The sequence below is a fragment of the Eutrigla gurnardus genome, assembly GCF_963514095.1.
Source record: "Eutrigla gurnardus genome assembly, chromosome: 19".
Lineage (NCBI taxonomy): Eukaryota > Metazoa > Chordata > Actinopteri > Perciformes > Triglidae > Eutrigla > Eutrigla gurnardus.
The window spans coordinates 22,350,605-22,366,693 of NC_139930.1; the positions used below are offsets into that span (position 1 = coordinate 22,350,605).

The window sequence follows — 16,089 nt, forward strand, 5'->3', positions numbered from 1 at the left end:
AGCTAACCTGCCTGTTACTGTCTCCCATTATGTTTATTATCTTTATGCTAAGCTAACTGGTGTCCCTTCGTATCTAACTGACAGATATGAATGTGGAATCACTCTTCTTATTGACTTATTGGTGAGAAAACAAATGTCTCCCAGCTCGGAGAGGAGCTGGAGTTAAGATCTGACAGCAGCCGTCACTAGATTTTTAGTTGCGTTTCTTTCCCGCCCTCTGTGTGTGTGTTGGCTGGTTAACAAAGACACTGAACAGCACATTTTCAATCCGTGAGGAAATGTTTTTCCATATTTTTTTATTTTGACCTTTCAGTTTTCTTTTGTTGTTTCTGTCTCCAACAATCAATAAATAGTTTTCTGGAAGTCGATTGCAGTGAAGCACCACGAGAAACACATTTTTAATGCTAAAACATAAAATAAGCGTGCTCGTCAAAGTGGGGCTCACGTCCGTCCGGCCGGCTGCTGCAGGAGCTGACCGCCACATCTGGACAAACGCCCTCACGTATGACGAATCGCTCCTCTTCCTGCTTGCAACATTAACAGTTTACCTTCAGCAGCTTGCTGAAAGTAAACTGTGTACATCGGCTTAATGTAGCTGCACAACGATGAGGCTTCCTGCTCTGCCTTCTGGACTCTGATGACTTCCTGTTCACGTTATCTCCACTGCCGTTCTCACAGCTGTGAGTTTCCGTCTCTTAAAACCAAATGCTCTGCCGCCTGGTTGGCTGGATGCGTTGTATAACCTATTTATTTTTACGCATTTAGTTGGAGGCAAATGATGCAGCATGCAAATTTGCCACCCTTTTTCCATTTTCTATTTATATCCCAAAGTACAGTATTTTAAATGTGGCCTCTACGCCCACACGAGCCGCTACAAGCTGTCACTTTCATAATCAATTCATTGGTTTGTTCTGAAAATTTCCCAGAACCAAAGGAGTCAGACAGACCAGAAAGCAGGGGATGCTTTAGGGCGGGGCTACCTTGTGATTGACGGGTCGCTACCGATGCAGTTAGCTGCTAACATGACTAACACTGAGCTGTAATGTTGACCTTAGATTATGAAGCTGGCTTTGTTGGCAGCTTTAAACCAGAATCCAGATGGATCCAAATCCAGTAAGGTTGCTGCTCGGGTTGCCGCTCTGTCGTTTGTTCGTCAGATCCACCCGTCGCTCCTCCACAGTCCAAATATGGTCACTTCCTTTCACTGGTTGCGAAAATTCCTCAATGGCAACCAAAATGCAGAGCTTGAGGCTTCAAAACCGTAGGTCTGTTTAACCTTCACCAACGCACCGTAGTTCATAAACCGATCGTATGTTTTGTACGTGAAATCTGCAAGTTCTGCAAAGTAACTTAAGCTACAGTGAAGGAGATAGTAGCATAAAGTGGAAATACGCAAAGTACAAGTACCTCACAATTGTGCTGACCTACATTCGTAAAACATGCTAATAAGTTATTAATTTATCATGTTTTCCTGCATAAATAAACAAAATATTACTACTCAGACAAACAGCAATGTTATAGTATTTGACATCTTATCAATGAACCAAATTCTAAATACACTTTGCTAAAACCAGATCTGGGAAAATAACCTGTTCTTGTGCTTTTATTTAATTTAATTTAAATAAACATGTGTCGAATGAATAAAACAAGCTTGAATTCGGTTGTTGAGCTGCTGAATGAAGCCAGTGTGGTGTTGTGTGTCCGAGCACAAAGTGAAAAGAAGAATGAGAGAATAAAAGAGGAAGAAAGAGGAGGAGCCAGCCGATGGTTGAAAACAGGATTTGGAGGTAAGATAGTCGGAGAGGAGGTCTCTTCCTGACTCGAGCTGTGTGGGGCTGATCTCTGCTTTCTGCTCTCCACTAGAAAACAACATACTATGGACTAAAGTCACTTCTCTTCAGGAACTTTTGAGCCACAATGGAGGTAAGAAAACTTGCATGATTTTACTGTCTCTTTGCACCTTTCTGACTGTAAAAGCCCCTTTAAAGAGAGCTGCTAATGTACAACCTGTTTTCTTTTCTTCTTTCTTGCGTTTCATCTTTAAGTATCTGCATGTTTCTGCAGCTCAAACACCTCGGGGGGGAAAGAAAAGCTCACAAAAAGGTGTTTTTTTTTTTTTTGAACAGTGCAAACATCATCAAAGAGCAGTGAAATGTTTGGTATGCGGCCGGCCCCCTCAGGTCCGAGCATGAAAAGGCTACTGATACTGTCTCACCCCTGTGAGCTGAATTCTTTAGTGCTAAAGTAAAGAGGTTTGGTCCTTTAATAATGCTCTGGTCAGTCACATGCTGTCCTTTTTATTATCCATGCTGTCCTTCCTTCCTGCTGTGCCAGGTATAGAGACGCATTTCCCATGATTTGATGATTCACTGGAGTATTGATTGTGTTAATTTGCATGTAGTGGGTGTGACTGATAGTTCCTCCTTTTCTCTGCATGCTTTAATGCACCAAAATGAATTATTTGAAGTTAAGCCAACTCCACTCTTTAAGCTTTAAGTCAGAAATGCAAGTGTGCAACCGCAGCTTACTTTAAAAGCTGATGTAATGCCTTCTAGTGATGCATGTTAAAGCTGACACGAAGCTACCTTTCCACGGGCGGCGTTGTGATGCAGCGAGGGCCTGCTCCTAGATGTTTTGCACTTCCTCCTTTCTGCAGGGACGTTTCCAGAGTATCACTTTGAATATCAGCTCCATTCCTGGAAAACTGTCGTGTAGCAGAAAACTGATCAGATTAAAAGCACAAGTGACACGTCGAGTCTGATCACAACAGATGAAGCAAAAAAAACGTTACCGATGCTATCACAAAGAATATGCGATCTGTAAAGATAACTTATCAGCTCTCCGTTTTGAAACTAACCCAGAATCCACTGCAGCTGCACAGTCATCCTGTTTGCATCACCGCCACGTTCGAGTCATGAATCTGCTGCTGTAAGTTTACTCTATCCGAGCCCCGTCAGACAAGAGGAAGTAGATGCAACAAAATGTTTTCCTGTAGCTGAAAGCATGATTAAGCAATTTAATATCAGTCTGGGTTTTTCCTTTTTACGGAAAACCTGTGTGGTGACACTGCAGCTGATGTGGAGACACTTAAAAACAGAAGAAGGAAGGTAGTTTGTAAAAGTACATACATATTAGCATTAAAATTAAAGAACCAAAATTAAATGTATTTGTTCTGCAGAATATTATTGTTAATTATTGATGCATTAATGTTGGTAAACGTGGAGCTCGTCTTAATTACTTTCTATAATGCTGGGTAATTTATATAATAATATTTATAAAAATATCACAATTTATTAGTTGATTTATATTTTGTCTTCATAATCTAAATTTGCAAAGCAACTAAAGCTTTATAATATAAGTACAATACCTGAGAGAAAGTAGTACCTGTGGGGTGAAACCAAATTACCAACTGGTTCTCCAGGTTTAGTAGCGTCTCTCACACACACACACACAGACAAACACAGACACACACACAGACACACACACACACACACACACACACACACAGACACACACACACACACACACACAGTAACATGCGCTAAGTGTAAAAATGATCAAATTAAAACAACACCAAGCAGCGTTTTCCCGATGTTCCCAGTTCTTCCTGGGTGGACCTCCAGGCGTTTCCAGGTCAGACTAGATATGTAATCCTTCCAGTGGGCTTCTGGGTCTACCCCTGGGCCTCTTACCAGCTGGTCTGGAAAACCTCCAAAGGGAGGCATCCAGGAGGATCCTGATCAAATGTCGAATCACCGGCGTTCTCTCCGGATGACTGAGCCCCTCTTCCTGATCCAGTCCTAAAGAAGCTGGTATCAGAAACCTCATTATTTCAGTCTCTATGTGACTTAATGAGGAGGAAACCCTTCAGTTTAGAGAAACAGTTCTTTCAAGTCCGTTCAAACAATCGATTCGTTCCATTTTTTTCCCTTTTAGTCCTTTTAGTCCTCGTTCCGTCAAAGCCTGCTCTGACTCATGTTCTGTGGGTTACTATGGTTACAAATATCCAATTAGCTTCTTGAACACACGGTTTCAACTCTTGAATTAACTCCGTTAACACAAAGTGATACGTTTATTAACAACTTCACTGCATTCCTCGTGCTTTCGTCCAGGTAGAATATTCCCAGTCGGCTGCGTTTCACAGGTTCGATTCTTCACTTCAACAAGTCTGATGCACACATTTAAACAAAAAAAAATGTAGAGAACGACTGGAATGATTCACGATTCACGACTCCTTTCTCATTCACGGCGTCATGATCCGTTGTGAACACAGAATCCTGACTAAAGCTGCTTTCTCTCTGCAGATGAGCGACCAGGACAGCAGCACCTCGGCCTCTCAGACGGAGGGGGAAGTCGAGGGAGAGTTGGATGAAGAGGTGGAGGGAGAAGGAGACAGACATGAGAAGCACCGGAACAGTCCAGTCCCCAGTCTGTCCAGCTTCTCCTCGTCTCTGCGCGCCGTCATACGCATCAAACAGAAGTACCAGGCCATAAAGAAGCGGCGGCAGGAGATGGCCCTGCAGGGGCTCGGAGAGGGCGGATCTTTCACGGGGGTGCCGGCGAGGACCAGCCCCAAAATCTTCACCTTCGACGCACTCACCCCCAACACCTTCTCCGCCCTGTCGTCTTCCACCGTCCCTCAAAAGAAGAAGAGGAGGAGGAGGAAACGGGTGTTGTTCCCCAACCGTGGGCGGCGGCGAGCCCCGCCGAAGCAGGATCACAGCCGTGCCAAATACTGCCTGTACCTGCTCTGTGCCATCGTCTTCATCCAGGTAAAGGAGCCAAATACAAACACGAGGTCTGCCGAGACATGAGAGGTGATGAGGGATGAGTCGCTCCCATAGAAATACAACATTAGCAGTGTCACAAGTCAGAGGCCGCGTCATTCTGAGGCGCCATTTCAAGAGGCTGCGACTCCTTCGAACGAGCCCAGAAACATGGTCTTCTTTTCCTCATACAGAGGATCCAACTGATGGATCCTTCATGACCCCAAATCATCAAAATGACCTCTTCTATGTTCTTTCTTGTCAACTGCAGCTGGTTGCTCGGTGACAGCTGGGGGCAGGAACAGCTAGTGACCCAGACATCGTCTGTAGACCGGATTCCACTCAGTTCGGCCTAAAGACCATCACCATCTTCTTTTGTAGTACCACTGAAGTTGGATAGCTGATTTTAGTTCGATGGTGTTCCAATTCAGCGGCCGCATCCTTCGGAAGACTTTGTGGTCCAGTTGGCCGGTTCCATGCGGCTACTGAATTGGGCCACCATCGAATTGCTATCAGCTATCCAACTGTTTTCAGTCCGTGGTACTTTGACAAGTACAAAATAAAACCTTGATGGTGGTTTAACCACATCAACAACACACTTCAGTGGGACTGGAAGGTGATGCTCACCGGGAAGAGAGAGACGGATGTCTGGCTAGTTAGCTGGGTCGCTTGTTAGCTGGGTCGCTTGTTAGCTAGGTAGTTTGTTAGCTAGGTCGCTTGTTAGCTAGGTAGTTTGTTAGCTAGGTTGCTTGTTAGCTAGGTCGCTTGTTAGCTAGGTAGTTTGTCCTGCTGTGGAGTGACCGTTAAACGCTGCTGCTGTTCCTACAATGGCACACATAAAAATGGCCGCCGTTCTGGCGGCCCTGCTGCGTTGATTCCAATGAGAACGTCCCTTCTACTCTACTTGTAATTTCTTTGTTTGTACCATAAACTCCTGGGTGTAAATATAGACTGAACTAACTGACTGAACTGAACTGTGCACAAGCCCGGTCATGTCCGTGTCACCAGGAATACTTCTGAGTCACAGGTGAGTCACACATCATTACCTAATCAAAGGCGCCGTTCAGACCGCTCATTGTGAGTTAATCCGCCCGTCTCGCAGCTTTGCCAATAGTTTATTTTGCAGGTTCCAACATAAACATTCCTGTGTGCGTTTCCTATTACAGTTCGCAGGAATGGCGAGGCACAGCATGCCTGGGAGAACCAGACTCTTTGATTCAGGTCATTGGATTAATTCTAAGCAGGTTAATGTGTCATTTGTTCGCATACTCAAAACTGTCAGTGTGATTTTTTGAGTGCGTCGTTGATGACGTCAAGTCAACCTTTATTGGTAAAACGAATTTAAAAACGACGGCAGGCGACCAAAGTGCAGAACAAACCTAAGATGCAAATAAATATGAAGCAAACGTCAATCAGAACCGAAGAAAACGGTAAACCTGATGATGCAGATGTGTGGGATTAATATTCCCGTTTCCTTCCAGGTGTACAACGCCATAGAGAACCTCGACGACCACGTCCTCCGGTACGACCTGGAGGGGTTTGAGAAGACGCTGAGGAGGGAGGTGTTCGGGCAGCAGGGAGCGGTGGAGGGTCTCCTGTCCCACCTGAGGGACTACCTGTCCACCTACGTCCACAACAAGCCCCTGGTGGTGTCCCTGCACGGCCCCAGCGGCGTGGGCAAGAGCCACCTGGGACGCCTCGTGGCCGGACACTTCCGCTCCGTGGTCGGGGAGACGCTGGTGCTGCACTACTACGTCCTCCACCGCTGCCCCCAGGAGGCCGACGCCCTGCAGTGCGCCCGCGACCTCTCCGCTCTCATCTCGGAGATGGTCGAGCGAGCCGAGGAGGAGGAGAAGATCCCGCTCTTCATCTTCGACGAGGCCGAGCACATGCACGCCGAGATCCTGGACGCGCTGCTGCAGCTCGTGGCGTCCAAGCACTCCAACGAGTACCTGAACGCCATCTACCTGTTCCTGAGCAACCTGGGTCACGCACACATCACCAAACATATGCTACACAACTCCTCAAGTATTTCCATGGCGGCGACGACGGCGGCCAGTCGTCAGAGTCACCTCGTCAAAGAGCTGACGCCGATATTACGCGACACTCTGGAGAAGCTTCACCCACTGTGGCGAGAGGCGGACATCTTGCCCCTGGGCCTTCTGGAGAAAAGTCACGTGATGGAGTGCTTCCTGGATGAAATGACTCGAGAGGGGTTCTACCCGGATCGTACCAACATGGAGCGCCTCGCGGGGGAGATTGAATATTACCCCGCGGTCGGGGGCCACGAATACTCGCAGACGGGCTGCAAACAGGTGGTGGCGAAGGTCAACCTGCTGTGAGGTCGCGTGCAGGAAGTGCCTGACGCTCTCGACAGCATGAAGAAACGGTGAAGCGAGAAGTGACTCGTGGGGTTGTGAAACTTGAATGACGCGCCTTTGAAGAGCGGTTTTGTAAGAGTGAAGAAAAAGGATGCCTTCAGCTCTGTCGTGGTAATGTGGCGTGAATCCTATGAAGAGGTTTGAAAAAACGCCCACTCACACAAGCGTCCCTTAAAGGGGCATTTCACCCACATTTTAAATTTCTCTTCCCTTTTTACAACACAATATATTTGGACCTGATAGTTTCCTTTGCAAGAGGTTACATTATTTATAAGGCGATTTTATATTCAAACAACAGAGCATGAAACTGCATAAAGAAACAGATAATTTAAGTTTTATTTGACCTGTTTTTTAGATTTCTCCCTCCAACAAAATACCATGGATGTGAATGGGATTTAGTCTGATTGTAACGTAACATTTGTCAGCTCGGCGTGGGACAGAATGAACGTTTTATGTCTGTTATCCTGGCCCAAAATAATTAACGATATTGTCCTGATAATCATCAAAATAAATACTTCAAGCTGTTAAAATGACAGCAAAACATACTGGAATCACTTTACCTCACATTTTGTCAAGAATTCTTAACAGATAGAAGACATCTTTTTTTAGTGAAGATCAATAAAGGATAAACAAAAAATAATATATGAATAAAAAAAAAGAAGCAACATTTTGTGAGTCTGTTCTTAAAAAAATTAATTATCTACATGGTCGCGAGCTGGACAGCTTTTTCACGATTATACCGATAATCAGAACTCAATGCAATCAACTTTTTGATTATTTCAAAACTTAAATTAGTTCCATAGTTTGGTTTATGACCAAATACTTGCAGAACTAAGGACATTCCCACCAGCCTCTGCTGTACTTTGTTTAGCACTAATTAGCCATTTCTGATAGATCGATAGATAATGTGTGCATGTACTGTTATGATTTGTGTGATCTGACCCATTGACTCCTTTGCATATGTCATAACTACAACAGTACATGGTAGATAATATTTATTTGTGTAAAAGGGGAAGTTATTGATATTCATAAAGCAGCAGTTGCAACACATTTTAGGACAAGTTCAACTCAATTGACTTTTGTCAATGCTGGTGCAAGTCAGCAGATTCTGTAGATATTTTTTTACATAATCTACAACGTGAATTGACTTAACATACTGTGTAATACTATACTGTATATATAATACAGTGAATAGTAACCGAGTCTGCCCTGGACCTGCAGATGGAAAGTAGCAGGATGGATATTTCCTGCATCTCTACTCTCTGTCTGAGAATACTTGAAAAGTGTATTCATTAATAGTTTTGCGTGGAAATACGACACGTTCACATGCAAAGACATTAATTAAACTCCGACTTATAGACTATATTTTATTGTCCTGATGAGGATGTCCTGTTTTTAGGTGTTTCACAGTCAAAATGTTTCTCATATGAACTTTAATGTGCAACAAGTGCCTTGAGATTAAAGACGCCATTTAAAACGGATGTGAGATTTTTCCTTATAAAACACTTTTTTGTTTGTCAGCAGTGAAAAAGGGAAATCTCAAACGAATAGCTTGACATTTTGGGATGGCTGTAGCTTTATATTTTGTGTACGTCTATAAAATCTGTGTTGATTTTCTCATGAATAAACGCATTTCCCAAAACGTTGAATTATTACTTCTCATTTTTTTTCCAGCTTTCATCTTGATCTCAGTATTTCTCAGCAGGTGGAGTTTGTTGGAAATGACAACTGATGAAAGGAGGACCTGAGATTAAGGTAAAGATCCGAGTTAAAGTGACATTTAAAGACTTGACGATGTAGCCTCATTCAGAAGCGTTGACATTTAAATAAATTATTTTTTATTTTTTCATGTCTTCATTGTCTTTGTAGAAATTTGAATTTACAAAAAGATCAAAGTTTTATGAAATATTCTGCTTCTATCCAACACATTTTCCAGTTTACACATACTTGTGTTCTTTACTCAAGTAAAAGTGGAAAAAGTACAGGCTGAAAATGTATTATTTGAATAGGAAAAAGACTAATTTAATCCAATGAATCACTTTATTCCAGTATTGAGGGGTGTTTTTAAGGGCGATGACGTCATAAAACATAATTTGAAAACCTCTAAAAAAGAAAAACAATGAGAGCCAAAAGTTAGGAATCATTTCAGACATTCTTTTTTATTTCCTTTTTTATTATTATCATAATTCCCTTAGTTGACATTGGAAAAAAAAATGAGGTACTGTGTCTAAGTGACGAAGAAAAATTAAGCTTATAATGATGGTGAGACAATCGGAGGGGAAAAAAACACATGATGCGTGAAAAAAAGGAACAGGAATGTCACGTGGGACACGACGTCCTCTTGCATGATCTTGTGACACTCGCAGGTCAATCCACTTTTTTTTTTTACAGATCTGAGGAGTGTAGGTTGTTTTGGAGAAGGGAGCACCGACGCCAATGAGAGCCGTCGCCTAGCAACACATGGAAACCGCCGGCACGCCTCGCGAAACGTTACCCGCCTTCACTTTCTTCGTGGCTGCCGAGCTGAGACGGATAGATGAAAACAACGTCGTAGAAATGCAAACTAACTACGCGAGAAGATTCCACTGCATTGATTTCACCTACCAGAAGTCACGAGAGCGTTACGCAACATGGTCTGTTCCACGTTTAAATATCCTTCATCAAACCGCCTCGACGTTTCCGTCGTGGACATTCACGGAGCACGTGGAAACATTTAAATGGATTAAATAGTCCGCAGATGGAAACAACGACAGCCAAAAGTGCTCAAAAGAAACGGCACCATTTCTTTTTAAAACCGAGCAAAAAAAACAACGTTCAGCTCTTCATCTTCGTTCTGACATGCGTTTAGGGAGGCGGGAAACAACCGAACACAGAAGCTACGCGTTTACACCCAAAAGACCTACAGAGAAATAAATAATGTCACCTCGATGACCTCAGTCAGTTTCAGCATCGACGAGCTCGCGACTCCTCTCGGGGCGTTTCAGCGTGATGCCACAGCTCGACTGTTGCCGTCGGAAACGCTCGTGAAATGTGTGAACGATGGGGGAGGAAGTGTGAGGGCGAGTCCAGAGGGAAGCTACATGATGGTGGTGGACTGGGTGTGAGGGGGGAGAGGAGGGTCGATGTGGTTCACTTTATTCTCTTCTTCTTCTTCTTTGTTCCTTCCTTTTATGCCTCCAGCTCGAAGCCCATCCCCACTTTGTGTCCGCCGGCGTTGAAGTTCTTCCCGTCGATCAGGGCTGAGAGGGTGACCTTCACGCCTGCAGACACACGTGAGACGTTTTTAATAACTAACAATATAATCGAACACCATAGTCAAAGTCCAAATATTGGTATAAGGTATATTAGAATACAAATGATTGCAAATACAGTAGAAGACTGGTTATATTTAAAGGGCCGGTGTGTAGAATTTAGGGGGATCTATTGGCAGAAATGGAATAAAGTCTGCTTCATTTCCTGTTTTGCCAGTGGACCGGCACTCCTTGTGCCAACTTAGTTAGCCATATCAAAAAGATACCGTGTTCAAAGTGTCGCCTACCTGGCCGAAGGCTCTGGGTGTAGCCAACTCCGATCAGACTGGCGTTGTTGACTTTGGCCTGCGGGGATAAAAACGCGACGTCACGTAAAACAAACACGGCAGAACAGTTTTGGGGGGGATTCGCCGCCGACGAGCACTCACAGACAGAGAGGTGTCTTTGTCCAGCTTGTATTTGGCGGCGATGCCGAAGCGAGTGTTATTGCTGCCGGCGGTCCAGGCCAGAGTCACCGCCGTCTCCAGATCGTCGTTCACCTTCTGGTAGATGGAGCCGCCGAACTCGGTGCCGTCGTTGCTGAGACAGAAGAGGAGACGTTTCCTTCAGGATGAGATCCTACAAACGCTGTCATTAGAGCTCTTCGTGCAGCGCTACAGTGTTTCTACAATACCGGAGCACGGAGCAGGATATTTACCGCCTTAAACTGCATCACTGATGCGTGGTGTCGAATAATAACCGAGCACGGATCTACTGACGGCACAGGGAAGCTTCTTTTACACGGATGAACTTGAGGGTTGTCTTTAAACGAACCAACCTCACTCCTCTTAAATGGGACCAACATTCTTATAGTCAGTTCATTAGAAATAGGACTCCTGTCTCACTATAGGCTGGTATAGACGTCGGATGTAACAACCCTGCTGCGGTACTCACACGTTGGTGTGCAGCTGGAAGTCCCCGGCTCTGTATCCGAGGGCGAAGTTGTTCTGGGCCAGTTTGGACTTGGCTGTGTCGAAGGCCATCTGGTAGCCGGCCAGCCAGCCCTCGTAGCCCAGCACGGCAGCGGCGTGGATGATGGGACCCTCGAAGTCCACGTCACAGCCCAGGTTCACGAAGTCACGCTTGTAGGCCGTCTTCAGCTTCCCACTCTTCTTACTGACACAACGGATTTACGGGGTCAAAGGTTAGGTTCTCTGACTTTCTTATTGTCAACCCTGTTTCCTGCAGCTGGCTGCTGTTAGCTGGAAATGACTGAGCCTCTTTTTCAAAACATGAAACTATATATTTGTGGTAAAAGATTAATACAAAGTTTCAAAGAACTTTTGAAAAAGAGTGAAAATATCTGCTAATATGAAAAAAAAAAGAAGATAAACTAGTTCTTTCACTGTGCTGCGTATCTTACTGATGACAGAATGTTTCATCACACAAAGATTCGTACAAATAAACATCGTCTCACCCCGTGTTTGGTACGAAAGATGTATCCAAGGCAACCTTCAGTCCTTGAGTCAGCTGTAAAGTGACCACATACCCGTGTTAGACTCAAACAACCCAATGATTAATCAGCTTTATAGAGTGAGTGTCCGTACCTGGTCCTCCACGGTGACCTCGGTGGCCAGCGTGTTGTCCGTGTTCCACTTCTGGTTGAAGCTCAGTCCCAGCTCCTTCATCTTGTATTTGGTCTCCAGGCTTCCTGCGGCCTTCCCCGTATCCGTGTTACTGGAGCCAGATGTGTTGAACTCCTGGTGGGAGCACATCGCTGTTAGTGCACCAAAGTCCACCGCACTCACAGAATAATTACCGTTAGGGCCGGACCAGACCGGTCCAAGCTTCATTCAGGATGTCCACATGCAAATTCTAAGAAAAGAATGGATTGCCTTGCAGATCTGCAGATAATGATCAGGCTACATTAATTTAAAAAAGTTTAATTAATTCAATTAAAAAGTTTATTTCCAACTGTTGGTTTATAATGTGATGAAAATTAAATTCTAAGTCAGTGCTGTGCAGCTTATTTTTGCTGTTGCATTGTCTGTATTTCTGCACAGTTGGTTTTAATATCAGTAGAATTAGAGTCCAGTGGTGGCGTTTAGGATTGTGTCCAATAACGTCAGCGTTGTTAAGTCCAAAAGTAAAAAGCGTCAAACATTTGATGCTTCACACGAAAACTATAATAAAAAGACATAGCAGGGAAAATACTGAGACAAAAGAACATTTTAGAAAATGATTAAATCCCACATAAATAAAATGGAATAACGTGAATTCATGCAGGAAACGATGATGGACAGAAAAACAGTGATAACTTCGGGGTGTGGTTGTACATTTCGCTGTAACAAAGAACTCACTAAAGTATATCTAATATCTTATTCAATTTAGTTTCATGAGGCCGTCGTCGTCTTTTCCTTTTTTAATGTTGCTGTTTTGTCTCGATATGACCAGCTCCTCTGACGTGATGGTTTGTGTTTGATGGTCGTTTTTTACGTTTGAAAAGGAAACGTGTCTCATCTGAAGAACTAAAATAAAGGTTCTAGAGTTCTAAATCCTCAGCAGAAGGTATCGGGTGTATCGATACAGTGTCGCCATGCAAAATATAGCGATGCTAATATATAAAACATAAAACTGACTCAAAGACATTTTCCACCAGCAAATGAAAAGTTAGACAAAGCCAAGGTTAGAAAGAAGCACACTGATATTCACACTGTGTGAATGATTATCACAAAGACGAAACGACATAAAGACATGATGGTGATGGTGATCACATGAATGAACAGCTCTCAGCTCTGACACCGGAGGTCTTACCATCTACATTAGAGCGAGCGGTCCGGACAGAGGGCAGCAGGGTGAAATAGAGCAGCATTAGGAGAGAAAGGCAGACCACAAAACAAACGTGGGTTTGTCACGTTTCTTTAGAACAGAGCACAAAGATCAGCCAAGCAGGTCTGCCTCGACATCGCTCGGCACAGGGAACCCTTCATGGTGACGGGGTTCAGGGATGGGGTCTTGGTGTGATGGGGGTTGGGGAGGGGGGTTAGAGACTGCAGCAGGGAGAAGGACGGAGCAGAAAGCAACGAGAACATGACAACAGGTTAAAAAAGAAAAGAGAAGTGTCCTCACCACTCCGCTTTGTGATTTGGTCTTAAGGTCCAGTTTCACGACTCCAAATCCTGGTGGATTTAAAAAACATGTGAACTTTGAGTTTATCACCTTCACACCAGAGAGCTAATGGCCGGATCTTAGTTAATACCAGTTAATAATCTACTCTTTGGCTGAGGACGTACTCACCATAGCCCTTGCTGAATATATCCTTGGCAGACTTGCCCAGGTCTGAGTATGAAGGAGGGACAGCCATTTTGCTGGAGGAGAGAGAGTGTTTTTTTAAGCCACATGTCAATGAACACATTAGAAAGCTTTTCTGCACCGGCATTGTGTTGATCTGAGCGTCTACCTGCAGAGAGTAGAGACGGGAGATAAATCTAGCACATGACATCTCTACGACGGCGTATTCGGGCCATTATAGGTTGAAAAAATGGACCCAGGGGAGGGGAGGGCTAAATGCTGGAATATTCTCTGAGATTATAAAGTCATAATCTCCACCCTTAGGATCAATTAATGTGATGATCCGTCGTGTCCAGCGGGACCACAAATCCCATCTGAACTGCTCGTAGATGTAACCAGCGACATCCATCATCTATCAGTTGCGTTCTAGTTCCTGATGCACTAAAGCTCTCACCTCATCCACATCAGTACGTTGTTTTCTCCTGAATAGACATTTCACAGCAACGTCTCTTCAAAGTCCGGATGCTGATGATAATCTGGTGATTGAGTTAAAATCGCCAGTGTGTCCCTAATAGCTGAATCCGACTGCAAAGTATAATTTGATTAGGTCGCCCCCTGTAGGCGTCATACACGGCAAGTGAGGGTTTTTCTTGCACATTTATGACTGTATAATCAGATCAAATCAGAGAATATTTAAGTTTAGTTTTTGTTTTCTCATAAATATACAACTTTAATCTTGAAAATGTATTCATTTTAAAGAGTTTTAAGCTTATTTTGATGATTATCGGGATAATATCCTTACATTAAATTTTAATATTGTCCCATGCCTACTGTCCACAATAAGTTAATCAATTTAATCAATAATAAATGTTTATCCTGTATATGAAACACCTGCTATTACCATTACTTGTAATTACACCTGCATTATGTATTTTATACCATTCCTGCACAATGCAATCTACTGTATATATACCCTTGCTGTTCATCCCACATTATATTTCTATATTTTAATCTAAACAATAGTACGTCCATGCACTCTGCTGCTTTTGCACTTCTGTTTCGATGCTAAACTGCATTTTGTTGCCTGATCTCTTCTGCAATGGCGATAAAGTTGGATTTAATCTAATATGAACATCGTCAGGGGAGACACAGTCACATTTGAGTCATCCATGATGGTGCATCACTAGCAAAGCTTATCCCGAATGAACAAAAAACATGTAAAGTCCACTCCAGACAATGGAGCAGCTATCAATTAATTAAACAGCTAAGTGTGCAGGTGAGCTCCAGCAGAAGGGAACAAGCTGTTCCTTTAGAGGCAGCTGGGGATGCTCAACAGAAAATGGGCTCAAAAAAAGAAGCTATAGGGGCACCTAATAAATCAAGCACCCCTGATGAGAAATGTAACCCCGAGTAGCAACTAAAGGATACCTGGAATGACTTGAAATAGCTAAGCTAGCAGATGCTCCAGCACCAGAACAAAAGGCTCTGAGGAAGGGCCCTCATCTTGGGGGATGCTGCTGCTGCTGGAGGAGGGGAGTCCACTGGGTGAACAGCTGGTTCACATACGTTCCCACGTGAACAATGCTGCATTTTCTGCATTAACATGAACGCTGCTGCGTCTTTTACTCGGGACAAAGGACAGCAGATGGGTCAGTGAAAGAGGTGTGTGTGTGTGTGTGTGTGTGTGTGTGTGTGTGTGTATGGGGGAGTTGACTGCTAGCTAGCTAGCTGTGCGAGCTGCACTAACAAGCTAGCTGTAAAAGGGATACGACAGATAGACACTAACTGTTATAACTAGTTAGTTACTGCTCAATTTATTCTGCCTGCACACACGCACACCTCCACAGCCTGTTTGTTAGCCGCAAACCCGGCGAATAAAGTTACCAAATGCGTTGCTAATGTGGAAATCTGGCCTATTACACGGCCAAGACCTCATCAAAGCAAGGATTAAACTGTGCATTACAAGGCTAAACATCATTGCATAACAGAGCGACCGTGAGCTAAACGCGCTAGGCTAACCTTGGCGATAAATGAACCGTTATCAAAGCAGTTATGAGTAACATGAATGATTATACGTGCGTTATAAAGCTAGGCGTTGTATTTGGGATTAGTTGGGGTTTGTTTCGTGTCCTTACCGATGCTAAGGTCTTTGGAAGGGGAGTCTGCGGAGCCTGGACCGTCCCTGGCGTGATGTCGCTCAGCGGATTGACAGTTAGCTTAGTTTAGCAACGTCTATAGGGCACACTGAAGGAGACATATCGAGCATGCGCGGTGTCGCTGAGAGGGGCGAACAAAGAGTCGATACGAAAGCAAGAGAATAATCCCACAGAGCGCAATCATATCCAGGTAGTTTAACGCGAGTGAGAAATAGAAACGTTTATCAAGGATACAGAAATGTTTATTGATTTATTAAGCCACTGG

The 16,089-nt window shown here is 44.0% G+C and overlaps 2 protein-coding genes across 3 annotated transcripts; one reads left to right on the forward strand and one right to left on the reverse strand.

Annotated features, from left to right (window-relative positions):
* Window positions 1–503: 503 nt before the first annotated feature.
* Window positions 504–8,784, forward strand: tor4aa (torsin family 4, member Aa). The gene is made up of 3 exons (XM_084035530.1): window positions 504–1,923; window positions 4,305–4,772; window positions 6,248–8,784. The coding sequence occupies exons 1-3, from the start codon at window positions 1,918–1,920 to the stop codon at window positions 7,106–7,108; spliced, it is 1,335 nt and encodes a 444-aa protein (XP_083891656.1). The 5' UTR covers window positions 504–1,917; the 3' UTR covers window positions 7,109–8,784.
* Window positions 8,785–9,280: 496 nt separating this feature from the next.
* Window positions 9,281–15,941, reverse strand: LOC311030034 (non-selective voltage-gated ion channel VDAC2). 2 transcript variants are annotated; one of them, XM_084035544.1, is made up of 9 exons: window positions 15,804–15,939; window positions 13,675–13,745; window positions 13,507–13,556; window positions 11,985–12,137; window positions 11,855–11,907; window positions 11,332–11,553; window positions 10,827–10,977; window positions 10,686–10,743; window positions 9,281–10,407 (listed from the first exon to the last, which is right to left on the reverse strand). In XM_084035544.1, exons 2-9 carry the CDS (start codon window positions 13,739–13,741, stop codon window positions 10,316–10,318), a joined length of 846 nt encoding a protein of 281 aa, XP_083891670.1. In that variant the 5' UTR covers window positions 13,742–13,745; window positions 15,804–15,939; the 3' UTR covers window positions 9,281–10,315. The 2 variants fall into 2 exon arrangements, with proteins under 2 accessions (XP_083891670.1, XP_083891671.1); XM_084035545.1 differs by lacking the exon at window positions 9,281–10,407 and adding an exon at window positions 10,582–10,628 and having other exon boundaries at window positions 10,665–10,743; window positions 15,804–15,941.
* Between the last annotated feature and the right edge of the window lie 148 nt (window positions 15,942–16,089).